Source organism: Pempheris klunzingeri, chromosome 17, assembly GCF_042242105.1.
Source record: "Pempheris klunzingeri isolate RE-2024b chromosome 17, fPemKlu1.hap1, whole genome shotgun sequence".
Taxonomy (NCBI): domain Eukaryota; kingdom Metazoa; phylum Chordata; class Actinopteri; order Acropomatiformes; family Pempheridae; genus Pempheris; species Pempheris klunzingeri.
In genome coordinates this window covers 11213006-11233876 of record NC_092028.1, presented here as the reverse complement: position 1 = coordinate 11233876, position 20871 = coordinate 11213006, and the positions used below count along the sequence as shown (strand labels likewise).

Sequence of the window (20871 nt, the reverse complement as noted above, 5' to 3'; positions counted from 1 at the left end):
TATTCATCTATTTTCTCACCTGCAAGGGTCTCTTTTTATAGAAGGTTTGAACTTGGTGTTTCTGTCTGTCTGTCGACCATCTTGGTTTCACTCCTTTTTTACTTGCAATGGCTTCCCACTGGGTAGCAGTGTATGAGATGATGCAGTAGCATCCACTGTAGGGGCTTATGTGCATCTATGGCATCAAAACTCATGCATATACAAGAAAACAGCTTTTGAATAGCTGCACACTGTAGTGACCTCTAAGCATGAAAGGGTTAATATAATTGATAGTTCGAGGGCAGAGTGCAGACTTTGCAAAATTAAAATTTCATATCAGGCAGGCTCCACACACAACCTGCACAGACGTGTGTACTGTTCACCCATCAATTCAGTTAGAGGAGAAAGTTCAAGCAAGGGAACCTGCTGTTAATGAAGGTGCCAGTGTGTCTACTGCTCTTACAATGTCTACAGTATCATCCAGGACAACGCCATAGCCACCAAGACCTGCAGCCCAGAGCTCTATGACCCCAGTAAAATGAAATAATTTCAAATTAATAAGGCAATATAAACAATAAATATTCTATATAATGTGTTTTTTACATTAATATTTCTTTTTACACATAATTTGCTAACAAATTTATTGAAGCAACAAAAAAATCTGAGGAGCCACTTAGGAGCCAAAAGAGACGGCTCTCTAAAAAGAGCCGAAATTCCCATCGCTACAACCAATACTCCTTTTCTAGAGAAGTCCTTGCCAGTGGATGAAAACTATGGCGCTCCAAAGTCCTCAATTTTGAATGATTAAATGCATTATGAGATAAATAATAATATGAATAGATACAAATACACAAATACCCCAGTAAGTGAAATACATGTAGATATAATTAAAACTAAAAGTCATTATGCAATGTGATTTTTTTATTTATTTGCTCTCTCAAGACAAGCACTTACTCATTCCGTTATATCGGGAATATTGTTATAACACAGCATGCACAGATTATGTTTTACTTACTGTAGCATCTGACTTGAACTGATAATAGGTCCAGGAGATACCATCACTTGTATGAAAACTTAACAGTTGTGTTTTTGTTGCTTATCAAATTTTATTTATTATACAGTATGACAGAATAGAACAGTCACACTTTGTGCTTCATTTTGCAGTACAGTAACTTTGGAATTGTATATTCAATACAAAAGAAATGGTGAATGAAGAAATGGTGATTTCTGACAGGTTAAAGCATAAATATGACAGTAACACCCCGAGACCAGAAGTTCAATGAAAAACAAAACTCCATTCAAAACTGCAAAGGCACTGAAGCAACGCCGAATAACTGGAGGACAATGAAATCTGCAAATTCATCTTTCCATTGAGACAAATGTGTTCCAAGCTGAGAACAAACATCATCATGAGGAAATATCTTGATTTGGTCAGTGACGGATTTACATCCAAAACAGATACCCACACCATCAAAATTTGGCATAATAATAATAATAATAATGTTTGTTATAATCATCAGTCCAGAAGCCATCAGTGTCTGTGCTGCTGCTCTCTACAGCTCAGGCAGGCCAGGCATGGGGAATTGACCAGCAAAAGCCTCCACCTCTGCCCTGATTTCTGCCACTCGCTGCTGGAACTTCTCTCCCTGGGACAGTGCCTGAGTGAACTCCTTCAGCGTGGCCTTGGGCTCCAGGCTTCTCTGCACCACCAAGGTCAGCTCAATACCTGCAGGAGATGATATGGAGAAGAAGCTCATGAGGATTTTTCCCAATCAGAGCTGAAGCGAAGTCACATCATTTCACTGTTAGAAATGAGCATAAAACACTGCTGAATTTACCCCAAATCTCAAGGTGGACTGATAAACTTCTAAACGTGTTACATGTTATTACAAATCTCAGCCATTAGCAGTAGGCACGACAGAAAATGATAGCTTGGTGGCTGAATGTTTTACCAAAGTGCTCCTTGGGAGTTGTAGTGAGAGAGATCACCTCACCTCAGTTTAAATACATTTCTCAGAGAAAATCTTGGCAATTTCTTTTTTCTTAAATAGATTACCTCAAGCGATGGCTCGCCGCAACATGTATCGTGGATTTGCTTACCCGGCTCGCCTGCGTTGTCTCCACGATGGCCGAATTCGTCTTTTTGACAGCCCCGAGTTGGCTGCCACTTTTTTGGAATCTATTGACTGAGGTAACCTTTAATTGTTTCCGGTTTTGATGGAGAGAATAGACTTAACCTGTGTGGACCCCCCACCACTCATCATACTACACTCTTCTTTTTCACAAAGACATTGAAATGATAGATACTGGACTCGAAAGCATCAGCATTTTATCCCTGGTAATAAGATTATTTTCTCTGTTTAATACCACTAATATAACTGTCATAAGCAGGGTATATTTGTTTCCAAGACCAATTTAGGGTCTATACTTTTATTTAAGATGCTCAGGTCATACAATATTGTTTTCCTTTTTCTTGTTTATGGGGGGTGGGGGACTCCTGTGGGTGTCCACGACCTGGCCTGGGGTTTGGTTGGCTTCTTGAGCGGTTATAGTGTTACTGTGGTTTACTCAAGTTAACAACAGTTCATGTTTACGTTTAATCCCGTCTGTGACTTTATCTGGGGTATTTTATTCCTGTCGTTTGGGGACAGGGTATGGGAGGGTAAGCGCTGCAATTTTGACTTTTTTACCACACCTATTTCATTGTCAGTTTTCTTTATCCTCTTTTTTTTTCTCTCTCTCTTTTTCTTCTTTCTTTTTCCTCCTGATCAACCTAATCTGTTAGTCTTCACGTCAATCCCTGACTTCTATGTCTGGTCTTAAACTTGTTACTTGGAATGTCCAAGGGATTGGCCATATGATAAAGAGGAAAAAGATTCTGACACACTTGAAAAAACAGAAATCTGACATAGCATTACTTCAAGAAACTAGGCTGTCTGATACAGAGCACCTGAAACTTAAGAGGGACTGGGTAGGCCAAGTTTATTTCTCTTCTTACTCACAAAATAAAAGAGGCACAGCAATTCTTATACATAAGAACCTCCCATTTATTTTGGAACACGAGGAGAAGGACATAGAGGGTAGATTTATCTTGATTACTGGTTCTGTACTTAAACAGCACATTACTATTCTCAACGTCTATGGCCCAAATTGCGATACGCCTAACTTCATTTCACATATTATTCTAATGTTTAATAACTTTTGCAAAGGCCTTGGTTTTTTGGCTGGAGATTTTAATTGTATTATGAATGGTTCCTTAGATAGATCCTCCTCTGCTAACATGCCGAACCCACGATCATCCAAACTTCTCAACAGCCTGTGCGCAGACACCGGGTTAATAGATGTGTGGAGGGAAATTAATCCTAAAACAAGAGACTATACATTTTATTCACACCCTCACAATTCATATTCTAGACTCGACTATTTTTTCATTCCTAAACAACTCTTGCAGTCAGTCCAGACCTGCCACATAGACTCTATTGTATTATCCGATCACGCCTCCGTGCATTTACAGATTGATCCAACATTTAGCATCCCTAGAACCCCTATATGGAGATTCAATATGTCATTTTTGAATAACGACTCCTTTGGCTCCTTTGTCCGTAATGCCTTGTCACAATTCTGGCTCGATAATAAAAACTCTCCAGTTTCTCCTTCTATGATATGGGATGCTGCTAAAGCTACCATACGCGGTCAACTTATCTCCTACACATCCCATCAGAAGAAAATATTGGAGAACAATAGGAAACTCCTTGAGAAGGAAGTCTCTAATTTAGAACAACTACATAAACAATCACCTACAGTCTTAAATCTAAAAGCATTGGTGGCCGCAAAAACTAAACTCAATATTGACCACACACGTCATATTCAGAAGTTACTGCTTTTCTCTAAACAAAAGTATTACGAATTTGGTAACAAATCCAGTCGATTACTTGCCTATCATTTGAAGAACCAAAACAATGACCGTTCAATTAACATGATAAGGACACCTAGTGGCGGCGTTTCCTGTGACCCTCTTATCATTAATCAAACATTTCGAGATTTCTACTCTTCCCTTTATAGCTCCCAAAAGGCTGATTCTAATATCAATTCCTACCTTGATAACATCTCATTACCCGCTGTTGCAGAGGAGGATCGTTCCAACTTAAATTCTGAATTTACACCAGAGGAAGTCTGGGCTGCAATCCAAGCCATGCCAAATGGGAAATGCCCAGGCCCAGATGGGTTTCCATTAGAATTTTTCAAGAAATTCTGGCCCGAGATTCACCCAATTCTTATACCCGCCATTAATAACATCTGGAAAGGTGATATTCCACCATCTTGGAGATATGCCTCTATTAGCCTAATTTTAAAGAAAGACAAAAGCCCCTTGGACTGTTCATCCTATAGGCCTATCAGCTTACTTAATGTAGACTATAAAATAGTTGCAAAGGTACTGGCTCGTAGACTCGAAAAAATTCTCCCTAAAGTTATCAACCCAGACCAGGCAGGATTTGTGAAGTCAAGGTATGGTGTAGATAATGTACGGCGTGCTCTTAATATCATTCACTATATCAATACTAATAAAACCCCAGCATTTATAATCTCCCTAGATGCTGAAAAAGCTTTTGACAGAGTTGAATGGCCTTTTTTGTTTTCAGTATTGGATAAATTTGACCTCGGCTCTAACTTCATCAATGTGATCAAAACTCTCTATTCAGACCCAATGGCCAGTGTCAACACTAATGGCCTGATATCTGAAGGTTTCTCGGTGCGTAGGGGTTGTAGACAGGGATGCCCTTTATCACCTCTATTGTTCACCCTGTTTATTGAACCTTTAGCCGAAGCAATTAGGTCTAACTCTGATATTATAGGGATCACAAGGAATGAGAAAAAACATGTAATTTCCCTTTTTGCTGATGATGTTCTCTTATACCTATTGAAACCTGAAAAGTCCATCCCAGCTGCTTTGAACTCTATAGCCTCATTTGGCGCCTTATCAGGTTATAAAATAAACTTAGGTAAATCAGCCGCTTTGTCTTTCAACATTCCTCGGGATAGACCAGTACAATCTCCTTTTCAGGTGTCAGAAAAGGGTCTCAAATATTTGGGTATTTTTCTCACCCCAACTTTGACAGACTTATTTAGTACTAATTACTCCCCTTTAATTCAGCAAATTAAAAATGACTTAAAGAAATGGTCATCCTTACCTACTTCTTTTCTAGGGAGGGTTAATGTTATAAAAATGAATATCCTCCCTCGACTAAACTATTTATTTCAAAACCTTCCCTGTTATTTGACCCCTATTTTTTTTAAATCTTTGAACACCAATATTTCTCAGTATATTTGGAATAATAAACATCAGAGAGTTAAGTTTACAAAACTCACTAAGCCGAGGGAACTGGGGGGTTTGTCCCTGCCTAATCTTCAACTTTATTATTGGTCGGCTCAACTTAAAATGATGACTAACTGGTTCATGAATAGACAGGACTCATTATGGATTGATCTTGAATCCCTAGCATGTCATCCTCTCAAACTGGATTCTCTTCCTTTTATGTACAATATAGACAGAGTAGAATTTCATTTTGTTGTTTACAATACATTATTGGCTTGGAAGGACGTTAGAAAATATTTGAACATCCCATCAGTTATTTCAGTTCGATCCCCGCTGGCTCTGAACCCTGATTTTCCTCCTCAGGTTAGGAGTATTGGTTTGTTAGAATGGATGTCTAAAGGTATCCTGGATTTCACCAGCCTGTTTACTTCTGACTCTTTAAAGCCATTTGAGCAAATTAGGACGGAGTTCAACATTCCTTCTAAAGACTTTTATAAATACCTTCAAATCCGTCATTTTCTTGAATCCCTTCTGCGGGGGAGCAAATTTCGTCTGAATCTCTCTGAACTGGAAAACACCCTGCTCTCTGCTGAATCATTGAAAGGGAAACTCTCAGAGTATTATGCTATACTTGTGCACTTCCAGACCTCTGCCTATGATTCTTTGAAGCCGCTGTGGGAGCGTGACCTGGGGGTAACATTTAGCTCCAGTGACTGGACCAAGATTTGTGACGGAGTGTTCCCAAAATGTACTTCCATCTCAATACATGAACAAAATTTCAAATTTTTTCATAGGACTTATTTCACCCCTGTTCGCCTCCAAAGGATGTTCCCCAACAGCTCAAACCTTTGTTATAAATGTAAAGTTCATAAGGGGTCATTTATCCATTTGTTCTGGTCATGTGATCACATCAAAATGTTTTGGAAAGGTGTACACTCTGTTATCCAGGAAGTGACTGGTAAACGTTTCACAATGTCATCCTCTCTCTATTTGTTAAACCATGTACCTGATAATCTTTTTGACACAGATACAAGATCTCTATTAACAATCCTGTTATTCCTTGCTAAGAAATGCATATTACTGCGATGGTCGGCCCCCCAGGTCCCTACGGTCAATATGTGGATGTCTCAGATATCGGCCCTTCTTCCTTTGGAAAAACTGACCCACGATCTGAATCACAAATCAGAAAAATTTTGGAGACTCTGGACCCCTCTGCATACTTTTTTACAAAAAACTCTGACCGTAGCTCCATATCATAATAACTCAATATCTCACTGAAGGATGCAATGTTTTTTTTTTTTTTTGTTTGTTTTTAAATCTGTCTGATAAGTATATGTGGTTTTTTTTTTTCTGTAAAATTCTGTATATTGTATTGCAGTGCACGAAGTTAGTTTTGTAGTGGGTGGGATTGTTTTGTTTTTGTTCTTGCCTTCTTGTTTGCTTGTTTATTATTATTTGCACATACCATAAAACTCAATAAAAAGAATATAAAAAAAAAAAAAAAAATAGATTACCTCTGTGAATGAACTCGGCCACCTTCTTGAAGTCATCCTCCACCAAGCCTCTGGAGGTCAGAGCTGGAGAGCCAAACCTCAGACCACTAGGACGTAAAGCACTCTTATCCCCTGTACAAACACATGTATGTGGAAACATTAGGAGAGGTACTCTGTAGGGAAAAAGCCATTTACAAGAATCCTTAACAAAGCCTACATCTAAAGCGACGCTCACAGAGATATAGGATAGACATGCACACACACAGTACCTGGACAGGTGTTCTTATTACAGGCGATGGCACAGGCTTCCAGCACCTTCTCAGCACGTCCGCCATCAGTCCCTTTGCTGCGCAGGTCCAACAGGATCAGGTGGTTGTCAGAGCCGCCTACACAGGGAGAGGAAAAGAGTTTAGAAGATACTACACAAAGACTAAGAAGCTATTAGCTTCTAGCATAAATCTGCCATCACAACCCATTTTCCAGCATAGAGTGAGCAAAAGAAAACACAGACATCAAGCATGGTATGCCACGAACCTTTGTTTTTACACGATTCAATAGGGATACATGGCTGTTTACGTGTAATGTCAGATTGGCATTTTCAGGGCTAAAGAAGCTGATCGTATTCAATAAGAAAGAAAACATTTTCTGAATTATGCATCTTGTAACTATTAAAAAAAAAAAACATCTAAGATCTTGAGCTTGGAATTATGAGAAACATGTTGCATAATTATGAGGAAAGTTATCTAAATTGTCGTGGTTAATTTACTGTCAATGGCAACTGACACTAAAGATGTGTTTGTGGCATTTACCAGTGACAATCTTGTAGCCGTGGTCAATAAGAGTACTGGACAGAGCTTTGCAGTTAGCAACAACCTGAGTCTGGTAGGCCTTGAACTCTGGCGTCATGGCTTGTTTGAGAGCTACAGCAACACCTGCCGATGAAAAACATGACGTGAACGAGATGGATGTTGATATAATTGAATGAAAGTGGCAGAGAAAATTCAGAGGGAGAAAAATGATGACGACAGGTGTACCTGCAATAGCGTGGTTGTGTGGTCCTCCCTGCAGCCCAGGAAACACGGCCTGGTTGATCAAAGACTCCAAGTTGTACATTATCTCCTTCCCCTTGGCATCCACACTGCGCACGCCTGGAGGAGGGAAATAGAAAGACAGAGGGGAAAAAATGGAAAGCTAGAGAAATCACAATGTACTGATATATGTAAAAAAAAAAAAAAAAAAAAAAAAAGATTACTGATGACAAAAGAAAAAAGTGGTCTGTTTTGACAGAAGCTCCACAGTTCATTGCTACCTTTCCTGTAGAAGATGAGTCCTGCACGACAGCCACGCAGCGTCTTGTGTGTTGTTGTGGAAACAATGTCACAGTACTCGAAGGGTGAAGGCACCACTTCAGCAGCCACCAACCCACTGATGTGAGCCATGTCTCCCATTAGATATGCACCGTTCTCATTAGCGATCTGCTTCATGCGGGCGTAGTCAAGGTTGCGGGAATAGCAGCTTGTTCCTGAAGAAAAGCCCTCTTTGAATATACACGCCTCCTTTATTTCATCAATGTGTTTATTTGTGTTTAAATAAGTGTGTTTGTGTATGCGCGCGCTAAAGGACCTGCGATGATGAGCTTGGGGTGGAACAGCCGAGCGTTTTCTTGCAGTCTGTCATAGTCAATGTAGCCAGTTTCTGGATTCACCTAAAAACAGAAGACCGTGTCAGGTCACTTCACACCAAAACAGCTACATCTGATGTACAGAACATCAGCGAAAAAGCCCATTAGACTGAAACAACCTGAACTGTGCCTTTAACTTTTATCATTTTATAAACAATTATTCCACTTGCGCTGTGTTTAATTCCACCAAAAACTTTAAATTTAGATACAGTGTCTAATAAATCTATCAAATCCATCTTCTCTACGTATCCACTAGCAATCTCTTTGCTCAATATTGTGTTAACACTTGAGTTAAACCAGTGCCCTAACAAGTCCCCTGTTCGATTCTCTAATAATCTTATGGTTATGAACTCTAATAATCTCTAATGTTAAAATTAAATTACACTCATGTGCAACACCATTTGAAATCATCATAATATATATTTTAAAGATACATGACACTGTCTGGATTATATTTTATCTCAACATATGAACAGAACACAAAGAATATGAACAAGACATGTAGTCAAAAGACAGTTTTCTTCAGTCTTGACTGTTCTGTGCACTGCAACAACATTACGCTGTTGTGAATGAAAATCACAATTACAAATTAGTTGCGTAAAACAATTAAGACATCAGAACACTTGAGCAGCAGATTGTACCAGCTGTTTTACATGTTTTTTAACTGTTTTGTTTGTTTGTTTCAATGCATGTATTCAGGTCTCCCTGGAAAACAGTTACTGATACTGAGAGAAAGTGAAGGTCTCTGTTGATGTAGATTGGATAACTACAAGGTAGTTTCAGGTTTGTAAAAATGTGATTGTGTGTTTTCAGTTTTCAGATTTTACTCTCGATTCCATCAAATTATGGACTCCAGCCCTCACGAGAAGCCACAGGGAAATGCCACATGCACATACTTTCACTAATGAGGACTAATCTTGTTTCACTTAATCCAGGAGTCTGTAATCGAGAAGTAACTACTCCAAACTTAAAATGTGTTTCAGAAAGCCACATTAAGTTTGAACAAAACACCGCAGATGACAAACTCTTGGTTTGATTTATACTCTGTTACTCGGTAAAGATAAAGAGGATTTGATGAGGCTCACAGAGGTGGAGATGTAAAGTAACATCGGTAATCCTGGATGAGTGTGTTGACAAATTGTACCTTATACGGCATGGACTCAAAGAAGATGGACGTGGCTGAGATTTTCTTCTTCTCAGTCATGAAGCCATGTGTCAGATGACCACCATCAGGAAGGTCCAGTCCCATGATCCTGCCATGGGGTTCCACGATGGCCGTGTAGACAGCAAAGTTAGCAGGTGAACCTTACGGACAAGCATAAACCGAACGGGAAAGAAGTCATACGAGGGACAACATGATGAGAGGAAATGAAAAAGAAAAGCGTACAGAGGAGTTTGAAGAGAGAGCGTTTTAGGTGCTATATCGCTATTTGATACCTGAGTATGGCTGCACGTTGACCCCCCATTTCTCTGAGTCCAGACCGTAGGCCTCCAGCGCCCTCTTCTGACACAGTCTCTCCAGCTCATCAACATGCTCCGTACCACCGTAGTACCTGGCCACACGGATCGCACTGGTTACTTAATAAATAGGTAGGATGAAGCAGAGCGCATCGCTTATAGGATGTAATCAAACATTGGGATTTCATAGACAACCATGATTAATTCTTGTACCTCTGACCAGGATATCCTTCAGAGTATTTGTTGTTCATACAAGATCCCAGAGCCTCTAAAACAGCTCTGCTGGCAAAGTTCTCAGATGCGATCAGCTCCAAACCGTATATCTGCCTGTGCTTCTCTTTTTTTATAATGTTAAACACCTAAAACACAAACATTCACAAACACTGTGTTATTCAGGAGAAAATGACAATCTGTCCCACAAGCATGCGTAATTACTGGACTGAATGGCAAGTAAAAAATTATTTGCAATAACTGGTGATCCCACTGAATCACAAATCATGAGTGCAGACAAAACCTTGTTTTTAAAATCCACTGAACACAAACCTCAGAGTCGTTCACGGACAGAGGCTCCAGCATCATCTTGTTGTGCGAATCCCATGTTTCTTTGCTCACACTGTGGCCATTAGTTAAAGACATGGTCGTTGTTTCTCTAAGAGACTAGATAAGAATCACACAGAAACAAAAACAACATCCAAGTCAGACCAGATCTTTTAATAAAAATAAAAGAAGTCGATTTAAGAAAATACAGTGGTTGCCTTATCAAAGGATGAACAATGAGTTCAGGCTTAAGTCAAACAGATCCATTATCACAGATTATTACAGTCCTAAGCCTCAGACAAAGGAGGACACATGCAGCAGTGTTGCAACTCTTCAGACATGGCGTGACATGGTCTCACCAGTTAACCTTTAAACCATCACACAGACTGATAAGCTGCAGAAACAAAACAGCTTATTAGGTAACTCAGACAGCACATTCAGCACTGCATGAAGTTTGCACTTGTGTTTAAACTTGCCAAATCCTTATTTGAGTCCGCTCGTCCTGTCTGCATTTAGAGTCACTGCAGGTCAGTCATGCATCTGTCAAACAGCTAACACTAGCAAAGCCAAGCGCCTGACATTTATTATCTGCTCTGATCGACTGACCCAGAAAGTTGTTAGCTTTGGAGGAAGAGGGGAAATGTCAATTGTAAACTATGAATGTTAAATTGTGGGTAATAGTGCTGAGCTGAGGAAAAGATATATGGTTAAAGATATCCAACTTGGTTAACCTGTAAACTAGTTTGATACTTTTGACAGGAAAGAACCTGAATAACTGGTTGGCAGGCTGCTAACTAGCATAAAAAGCATGTAAGTGCGACTATAAATCATCTTTAAGAACTTACTTTTTATCCGCGAACACAAACTTGAAACTGCGAACAAGCTTCTGGTATGTTTACATTACTCTGAGCCCCGGAAATATTAAATTATTTAGTTTAAACTCACCAGTTGAGAGGAAACTCCCGCTGCTGTCAATTGTTAAAGCTGCAGTCAGACTTCGGCGCTAAAAGCTTCTTCTGTGGAGGATAAAGTCCGCCAAACTTTCGACCGTACATTCTTCTTCTTTGGTGTTTCCTACCTAAGTTAGCGACATATTACCGCCACCAACTGGACTGGAGTGTGTTGTTATGCAGGGAGAAAAACAGACCTACTTTGTTGTAGCTAAATGTCTTTTAAAAACGTGTAGTGATGATAATAATAATAATAATTTGAAACAATAACAATAATAATAATAATAATCTATAATAATAATAATAATAGTAGTAATTCACAATAATAATAATAAGTCATGGTGTTTTGCAGTTCTTGGTGACTGAAGGAGGGGATTTCTATTGATATTGCTTTGAAGTAGTATATGTTCGACAGGTATGAGTGAAAACAGCACCAACATGTCTTTGTTTATTATATACATGCCTTCCAGTTTCATTTTCATCCCAGTCCTCCTGCTGTGTCTTAGCTTCAGCTCTGCTTAATAAAACTTGTAGGTCTACATGATTAATTGTGACATTTCCCTTCACTGCCACAGGAGCAGGCACCCAAAGGAAGTGTGTGGGTATATTCTTAATTTCCATCCTGCACATTATAAGGAATATTTCATTGATTCTAAACAATGACCTGCCAGATTTTATGCTTGTCGGTGCTGAAAAGCTGTCCGATGCAATAACGGTGTTATTTGTTTCTGTCTGCTCTGTCTCCTGCAGGGCGACCATTCCACTCACTTCTTTTTTTTTTTTACTGTTTTACCAAGCATATTAGGTGTATTACATCACTCTCTGATAAAGCCATCTGCAGTGGTGACATAGATAAGAAGGTCACAGAATTTGAAGGGTAACAAGATTTGGTGCAACAGTGCTATATACAAAATATAAGAATGGTCCCTTATTTTGCCTTCTGAGTCAAATACCTGTACTGTAGATTTGGTATTAGCTTTATGCCACCTCTAATACATATCCCTACTGTATTTTTTACGATTGCATCTTAGTGATTATGTATTGCACTCTTTCCTGTTGCAGTCTTGCTTAAATATATTAAAACATGCAAGTGGAAATCTTGTGCTGACATTAATATATGCTATGAGGAATGTTTATACACGTTTTAGACACAGATATAAAACTACTTTAAGAGAGAACAACCGTTGTTTATATGTGAAATAATGTTATGTTCATTGAATTTTTTTCCCAAACAGAGAACTCAGGGGTCAAAGCATTTCTATAAAAATGTTTAATGTTTTATATATATTTAGACTTCATAATTTCTATTTTTCATTATTCATTGTCAATCAGACTCACCTGAACTCGTCACAGTTGAGCTGATGTAACAAAAATTACACATTTCATCATTTATAGACATATATGGCAAGTGTGATCATTTGATTGTATCAATGTTGAACCCATCAAAAGTTTTTCATGTCCTATGGGGCGTGTGGGTATTGGGACACACCTTCTGTCTTTCATCAGCCTATCATCAAAGATTTCCAAAATATAGAAACTGTGTAGCTGCTGCCTCTGCTGGTCACTCCTAACCGACTTAAGAGACATCTGGACATCTCCTAAACACTAAAACCAATTCTTCTCATGAAGGAACATTCAAATATGCCATTTATTCTTAACTGTGAGAATAAGAGCAAAGAAATTAGAAGTCAGATTCACTTAAGACTGAAACTTTTCCAGCTTTATATATACTAGTCCGGAGACTAAATCCTGTCTGGCTCCTAAAAATTTAAATTGCCAGATTCTCCTTCTCTGCTATTCCAAAATAAACATCTGCTATATAGACTCTTGATCTCATTTTCATGTCGGTGGACTCATGCACCTGAGGCTGCTCCAAACCAGTTGCAACAATTTTCTTACATGGAAATAAAACAGATAAATAAACTGACACATCTTACTGATTTCATCATATTAATCTGAAATATTTTCATGTTATATACAATGTAAGATCCCTCCCCCCAAAAAAACATAGTGGCAAAGCTCAGGTAGCAAAGTTAGAATCGTACAATGATAAGTACACCATTATTAATATCATGTACAAGATCACAAGTTAGAAGAGTTTCACTCCAAGTGTGCATGAAGATTCACAATTCTCAACTGTATCTTTGCTTCCTGGAGGGATCAGCGAAGCGATTACTCCATGCCAGAATATACACAACCCCTCTCCACTGGTGTCTCCTCAGCCATTTCCCAAATTGACATATGTTTCAGTAATGTCAACATCATAGCTCCTCGTTTAAAAATAGTCAAATATATACTGTGTATTGCGCCAGTCCGTGGACATGTGAAAGTGCCTCTGATAAATACTCTGCATCATTTGAGTGAGAGGGAGTTTACTCCTCTGGCCGCTGCTGCAACTGCTTCTTTTGCTGTAAGCAGAAAATAAAAAGGACAGGCACAGTCAAGCTTCACACGCTGCTTCACGAGAGGGCTGAAAATGCTTAATTCGGCTGACTATTCTAATGTTTCCAGCTGCTGCTTTTTAGACAGAGAAACCGATTAAGCCGTCTTAAATATGCACTTGATAGCTACATTCATGGTTTCATACTGGACTGAGCTGCATGTCCCATCAAAAACCAGCTGATGATCCATATAGAAGACGTGGAAATGAAGAAACAGCTCTTGCTATTGTATTCTAGAGTTGGTTTGTCCTGATGTTAAGAGTATGATAAGAAAAAATGTAAGATTGTACTGTATGTTTTCACTTTTAATGTATGTAACTTTAATAACAAGTTTGGCTGCGAGAGCGTAAATGTCCCCAAATCCAATAGAGCGGTACAGACACACAAGCTAAGCTGCTCTATGATGGGACAATCACTGTTTTGGAGAAGGGTTTAGCAAACTGCCAAATGTAACACTAATGCTCGATTTACAAGGCTTTAAAACAATTTCAGAATCTGAACAGGCTGAAAAGACTCATCGCCACATATTCAAATACTAACTTTTGTAGAAGGATTGAGTATGTTTTATATCATTTTGGCTCCTCCTGCTACTCTGAGGCTCATTTAGGACACAAGAGACTGCTGAACTCCCACACACCACAAGATAACTGAGTCAACGGTCCATCGTGACCTGCCCCACTTTCTGCAGATTAGTGTTTCTTTTTTTCAAGGTAATGAAAATAAGATTTCATAATCATGTAACAGTTCTAATCTGGTAATAAACTGTGTAGTGTTTTTTTCTTTTCTGGTTTAGTGCACTCAAAATGTACACACTGTTCAGTATGATCATCACTGTATAAGAATCACTTCATTACATACTATTCTTACCTTTTTTCTCTTCCTCTTTCTTTTTTGCCGCCTCTTCCCTCTGTTTCCTGATAATGGCGAGGCGAGCGAGGTCAGCTTTGGCCTGGTCTGTCTTCCCTGCCAAGTGCATCTTCATGTAGCGCTCCTTCGCTTTCTGCTTCTCAATCTCCTCTCTGAACCACAATGTGTGTGTATGTGTGTGTGTGTGTGTGTGTGTGTGTGTGTGTGTGTCAAGGTGAGGAACATCACATAAAGAAAGTCACTATCAAACTTTTTTTAAGGGATTATAGAAGCTTAATGTCTGTGGGAATTTATACACATAAAACAAAGCATCAGCCTATTAGTGTCACTGTTCTAACTGTTACATGCAGAGCTTTACTGGAGGTCATGCTACTTTCAAAAAAGGGTGTTAACATTGTATTTGTGTGCAGATTTACCCTACAGTGCACAAAATATGCTGGTAAAATGTTTTTAAAACATTTCTAGCACATAATACATGTCTTGGTATGCAACTTCTACTGTTAACACGTTTTTAAAAATATACTATACGTTAAAAATGAAGTTCCCATTTAACACTGATGTTATGTGGCTGATGTATTTAGGCACAAAACACACACCTCTCTCTCCTTGATAACTGTCTGGGCTCGTCCACCTCAATCTGCGTCACCTTCTTCGACTTCTGAGCCACTCTGTTGGGGTTCTCAATTTCTATCAAGCCCTCCACACCCGCTCTTCTCCTCTGCAAACACATTGCAGCAGATCATACAGTGTAAAAACACATGCTTTGAATACAGCAAAAAATGAAACGACCGCATTCTTAAATTGACAAACCGAAACAAAACAATTACAAGGTGTTTCACAGGTGCAAACAACACTAATAATACATGTTTTATTATATACACTACTCACAAAAAGTTAGGGATATTCGACTTTCAGGTGAAATTTATGGAAAATGTAAAAAGTGAATGCTACAGTGATATTATATCATGAAAGTAGGGCATTTAAGCATGCAATGGTCATTTTATTCATCTTAAACAAGTTATTGAAAGAAAATCTAACAACAGTGGTGGGTATACCACAGCAAAAAATTTCAATGTCTCAATAAATTGGGATGTGGCCAAAGGACGTCCACTCCTCTCCTTTCTGTGACTCTTCCAGTCTCTGTATCACTGTTACAACCTCCTGATGACACTCTGTGACCCTCTAAGCTCAGTGGCCACTTCCATCTGAGGACTTCCTGTTTGAAGCCTCGCAATGCCGAGGTGCTGCTGATCAATTGTTAGGTGTCGTCTTGGTCTCATGATGTCAGAATGTGAACAGCATGATGAGGAGGACTGTTTAAATACCAATTCTAACTGAAGCAGGAAATGTATTGGTCGATTCATGGATCAAACCTGCTGTGAATTTTGCTGTTAAGCGTCTTGTTAGAGAACAGCAACTTGTGCAAAAAGTACTGAGACACTGAACAGTTGGACATGTGCATTCAAAGGTTTAGAGAAGGTCACATTAAGTTCGCCTGTAAAGGTTCTAATGCAATTTAGGTTCATCCTGAAATTTCACCCGAAAGCCGAATATCCCTAACTTTTTGTGAGTAGTGTGTATCTATATATAACAGTGTGGCAGTACCAAGGAATTTTCATCATCGCTTTCATCTGATCCTGACGCTGGTAACTTCTCCTCTGCTGCGTCAGTCTGAGCTGCACCCTGCTCCTCCTGCTCCTGCTCCTGCTAGAACGTATAAATGACAAAAGAAAACCAGGTCAAACACATGCCGCTACAACAAGGAATACATACAACACCTGTATACGCAGGCATGTACTCATCCAAACACACGCAGCTACTTATCTGTTCCCCTCTCCAGTCTGGTTGTGTTTGGGGTCTTGCAGGGGGCATCCCAGCAATGTTAAAAATCAAGATCAGTTTACTTGCTTACGTGCTTCACTCTTCCCAAAGGGGAGATGCTTTTTGGGAAGTGTGGGTCCCAGCATGTTTAGAGCTTGACCAACACTTTGAAGCTGCGCACGTTTGGAGAGAGTTTGGTTGTTCATTCCACCAACCTTTTTCCTCTCCTTCTCTGCCTTCATCTGGGCGTCTATCTCCTCGGGGCTGGTGTACGTCCGCACGCGACCTTTGTGGCCACCTTTCTTACCTGCATTGATTTAAAAAAAAATTTCACACACACACACACACACACACACACACACCAGTGACAGGTGTCAAATGAGGCACAGCGGGTTATAAACGTGCTGTCAGTGCGTGTTTTATGTCTAAATAACAGATATGTAAGGAAACTATGTTTGTCCTACAGAGGCGTGTTGTTGGGTGGCTAACAGCAGGCTAACAGGTGTACAAAAAAGGACGTCAACTCAAAATGGCAGATTATAAGATCATTCTTACCTGCTCTGGGCATTTTGACAAGCGAAGCCTTAATTATAAACGCTTTTACAAATAAATAGTGACAAAAACATAGGCGTTACAGCAGCGGCTGCACGAACTGACAGCTGGATAAACTCAGAGTCGGGATGAGTAACACAATACGCTGAGTAGTTCAAGTATTTGCCTTTTAAGAAACCTTCGAAAACAACGGAGTTTTTAGCATTTTAGCGAACACAGGTAATGTTATAAACTACATTATTTAGATGTTTTCCATATGTTGCCCATATACATGACTAAATTACATGAATTAGGAAAGAAAATAACCTCAATCATGTTTATTTAAAGGCTATTTTCCAGTGTGCTAAAGTGATGCAATATGCCAGGAACGACAGAAAGACATTTACTTTGATTTAATCTCAACAAACATCTTTACACTGACTTAAATAAACGTCTACATGAACATATACAGTGTGTTCGTCTAAGGGAGGATTGAGGAAATTGTTAAGCGCTGGTAAACAGAGTGTGTTTATTTGGGGGTGATGTCGTCAGTCAAGAGACGACAAGGCGAAAAGGACCCCCAACTCCGTGACGTCAAATTGTAGCGCCGGAGACGAGTTCGCAAAAATCAAAAGGAAAACACCGTGAGCTTTTGTTGTATTTCGAACAAAACAGAGCAAAATGCCCAAGGTAAAGAGGAGTAGGAAGCCACCTCCAGACGGCTGGGAGCTCATTGAGCCCACTTTGGACGAGCTGGATCAGAAAATGAGAGAAGGTAAGTCGGTAGAAGATGATTATCCCAGCGGACCTGACAAAACCTGTCCGTCGCGCTGTAACGTTAATCACAGCGTGCAGTTTGTGGTGGTGAAATAACTTCAGCCTAGAGCCGAATAATCCGTGTGTTAGGTTGGTGAAATGAGGATTTTAAATATTTTAAAAGTGGATATACTGATTCAATAATTTGGGCTCTAACACTTGCTTCCAATCTCAGCGTTACTCCATCATTTAAAGTATGGGAGGGGAGGCTGTTACAGCTGCAGATTAATGTTTGCATCAGTATTACTCCTATTCACACGTAGCCCAGAGAGGCCTTTTAATTCACAGAGAGGGTGCACAGTTGATTTTAATTGCTGCTTACCAAAGCTAACATCCCTGATCTTCCTCTGTGCCCCAGCTGAAACGGAGCCGCATGAAGGAAAGCGAAAGGTGGAGTCCCTGTGGCCAATTTTCAGACTGCATCACCAGCGGAGTCGATACATCTACGACCTGTTCTACAAAAGGAAAGCCATCAGCAGAGGTAGACACAGTTCCCTCCCATACCTCCCATTTCCTCTTCGTTATTTGCCTCTCCTTCTTCTGTATATTTAAGCATTTGATGTAATCCAGCGTGACATTTTGGGTTATCTGCAGAAACTTTGAGAATTTGACTGGACTTTAAAATAATGTTCAGTGTGTTTGAATAATATCTAATCTGTACAACACACGATACCAATGGATCTGTTTAGTTTATTTGATTTAGACAAAATGGACATGCCACACTTTCCCACATGTAAATCAAATTTAACTTATATTTTTATAATGCCAACTCATAACAAATCATCTCATGACACTAAATAACAGTTGCTTGAGAATTCAAAATTGACCAAGTGCCTTTGACTTTAAGATGTAAGACATATGAAATCCATTCAGTTATACTCTCCATGTGATGCCCAACGAGTTTTCTCTTTCTGTGTGTGTCTGCTGACAGAGCTGTATGAGTACTGTATAAAGGAAGGCTATGCAGACAAGAACCTGATTGCTAAGTGGAAGAAGCAGGGCTACGAGAACCTTTGCTGCCTGCGTTGCATTCAAACACGAGACACCAACTTTGGAACCAACTGCATCTGCAGAGTCCCCAAGAGCAAGCTGGAAGTCGTAAGTCCAACAGATTTATAGTGATTATCACTAAAGTCGTGTTTTTTTTTTTTTTTTTATCATTTTGAAAAACCTCTTCTTTTAATTATGTGTTTCAAAACTTTAACATTAAATTGGTCATACAAGCAGAGTGTTTTTCTCAGCGTTTGGAGTAGTGTTTGCATGTTTACGGCTGTGCAAGAGGGACGCTTGAAGCTTGATGTCGTTGAAAGCGAAGCAAGAAGTATAGCCTTCATCTGAACACTCTCTCCTACGCAGGGCTGCCTCTATGCCTATATGCCACAGTGCTTCAAAACTGTACCAAGCCCAGACATCAGCAACCAAATTAGTTTGAGAGAAAATGCAGCATTATCTTTGAATTGCACACATATTTCATCAGAAATGCATCACAAATAACCAAATATTGAGCTTGTCTGAACATTTGAGTTACCAATAAAGTTCCCTGTTTTTTACGCAAACATAAATAACATTGCACTGTTTTAGCATTGAAACATGAATAACATGCTGGGCATCGAACTTGTCTGGGTTTGGTGTTAATTGATTTGTATGACCTACAGTACTTGGCTACAATCTTCCTGCAATTATTTGGCAACACAATAGCATGAACGGGCGGACTGTGACATACATTTAACAGTTGGATTTTAAAACCATTTATTTTCACCAGCTTTACATGCAGCTATTTGTTCTCAGATGTCAAATTCGGTCTGAAAAATCTACCGATGAGTCTGGACATTCAAGTCTTATGCCCGGTCTCCTATTTAAATTTAGATAGAAGATATTTCATAGAATAAGAGAAAACTTTGACCTTTTGGTGGCACTAGAGGAATGGTCAGAGAGTCAGCAAAGTTGGTAGGATTCATCCTCTAAAGACTTTGAATGTTTGATTTTAAATTGTATAGCAATCCAATGCCATGTAATGGTTATTGAGAGACCAGCTTTGCCATGCTACCTACATAGAATATTTAAAAACTTACTTAATACTTAATAAAGAAAAGTGGCATTTATCCAGTTACCTTCCTAAATAGCCTGTTCATTCCCTGCTTGTCCTTTTGGTCTAAATCCTGTTGTTTTTTCCTTTCTGTAGGGAAGGATCATTGAATGCACTCACTGTGGATGCAGAGGATGCTCTGGCTAAGTGCAGTTTTCAGACATCTGGTCTATTTTCTGTTGCCTCACCTGGCCTCCATCTGTTCGCTCTCAAACCTCCGAAGCAACGTTCTTCTTTATTTCAGTCACTTGCATCAGAAACAAATCACTGATACATTCACCGTCATCCTCAGCTGCCCTTATAGGGGTCTGTATTTGGATCTTTTTGTCCTTTTTAGTACAGGGGAGCAAAGGAGAAGACACACAAGGGGCCATATTGTATTACTTTGTTTTGTGTGTTTTTTGTAATGTATTTTATGCCCTCAGTCCCAAAAGCCCAAAGTGGGAAGTTGTGGTTAGCAGTTTCTGTATCCGGCCTATCATTTCAGCTAGTGATACCCACTGTGAAGGTCATTTTAAATCATGTGTGTTCCCATGTGTTGCAGTTAATACATAAGAGGGCTGAGAAGGAAATGATTTTTGTTTGAAAAGCTGTTTTAAACATTAAAACTTTTTCTTCATTGTTCTTGTGGTCTGATTTTAAATGATCGATTCTGATTCTGAACTCTTTCCATTCGTATTTCATTATTTTTAAGTTTTATCTTTCTTCCTCTGTAAGCACAATTCGTCTTATTTAAAAAGTTGATTGTTCCATACAACTATTTGTTGAAGAAGCACTAGATGGTTGGCAGAACACAATGAGCATTTCCTAACTGCAACATTTTTCATTTGTGTGTCTGCATTCAGACACAGTAACCTGAAAACATACTTACATTAGAATGTTTTGACTAAAATAATT

General features: G+C 39.3%; 3 protein-coding genes across 4 annotated transcripts; 1 reads left to right on the top strand and 2 right to left on the bottom strand.

The window, feature by feature from the left end:
- Nucleotides 1-1013: 1013 nt before the first annotated feature.
- On the bottom strand, nt 1014-11477 carry shmt1 (serine hydroxymethyltransferase 1 (soluble)). The gene is made up of 12 exons (XM_070848569.1): nt 11408-11477; nt 10469-10582; nt 10139-10284; nt 9905-10020; nt 9612-9772; nt 8410-8491; nt 8096-8308; nt 7821-7934; nt 7596-7718; nt 7056-7172; nt 6808-6918; nt 1014-1705 (listed from the first exon to the last, which is right to left on the bottom strand). Exons 2-12 carry the CDS (start codon nt 10559-10561, stop codon nt 1533-1535), a joined length of 1449 nt encoding a protein of 482 aa, XP_070704670.1. The 5' UTR covers nt 10562-10582; nt 11408-11477; the 3' UTR covers nt 1014-1532.
- A 1228-nt stretch (nt 11478-12705) lies between these two features.
- Nucleotides 12706-17208, bottom strand: pdap1b (pdgfa associated protein 1b). 2 transcript variants are annotated; one of them, XM_070847775.1, is made up of 6 exons: nt 17097-17208; nt 16757-16848; nt 16326-16427; nt 15317-15438; nt 14708-14872; nt 12706-13808 (listed from the first exon to the last, which is right to left on the bottom strand). In XM_070847775.1, the coding sequence occupies exons 1-6, from the start codon at nt 17107-17109 to the stop codon at nt 13688-13690; spliced, it is 615 nt and encodes a 204-aa protein (XP_070703876.1). In that variant the 5' UTR covers nt 17110-17208; the 3' UTR covers nt 12706-13687. The 2 variants fall into 2 exon arrangements, with proteins under 2 accessions (XP_070703876.1, XP_070703877.1); XM_070847776.1 differs by having other exon boundaries at nt 12706-13820; nt 14721-14872.
- A 465-nt stretch (nt 17209-17673) lies between these two features.
- Nucleotides 17674-20598, top strand: bud31 (BUD31 homolog). Its single transcript, XM_070848095.1, has 4 exons — nt 17674-17847; nt 18247-18369; nt 18820-18986; nt 20071-20598. The coding sequence occupies exons 1-4, from the start codon at nt 17754-17756 to the stop codon at nt 20119-20121; spliced, it is 435 nt and encodes a 144-aa protein (XP_070704196.1). The 5' UTR covers nt 17674-17753; the 3' UTR covers nt 20122-20598.
- Nucleotides 20599-20871: the final 273 nt, after the last annotated feature.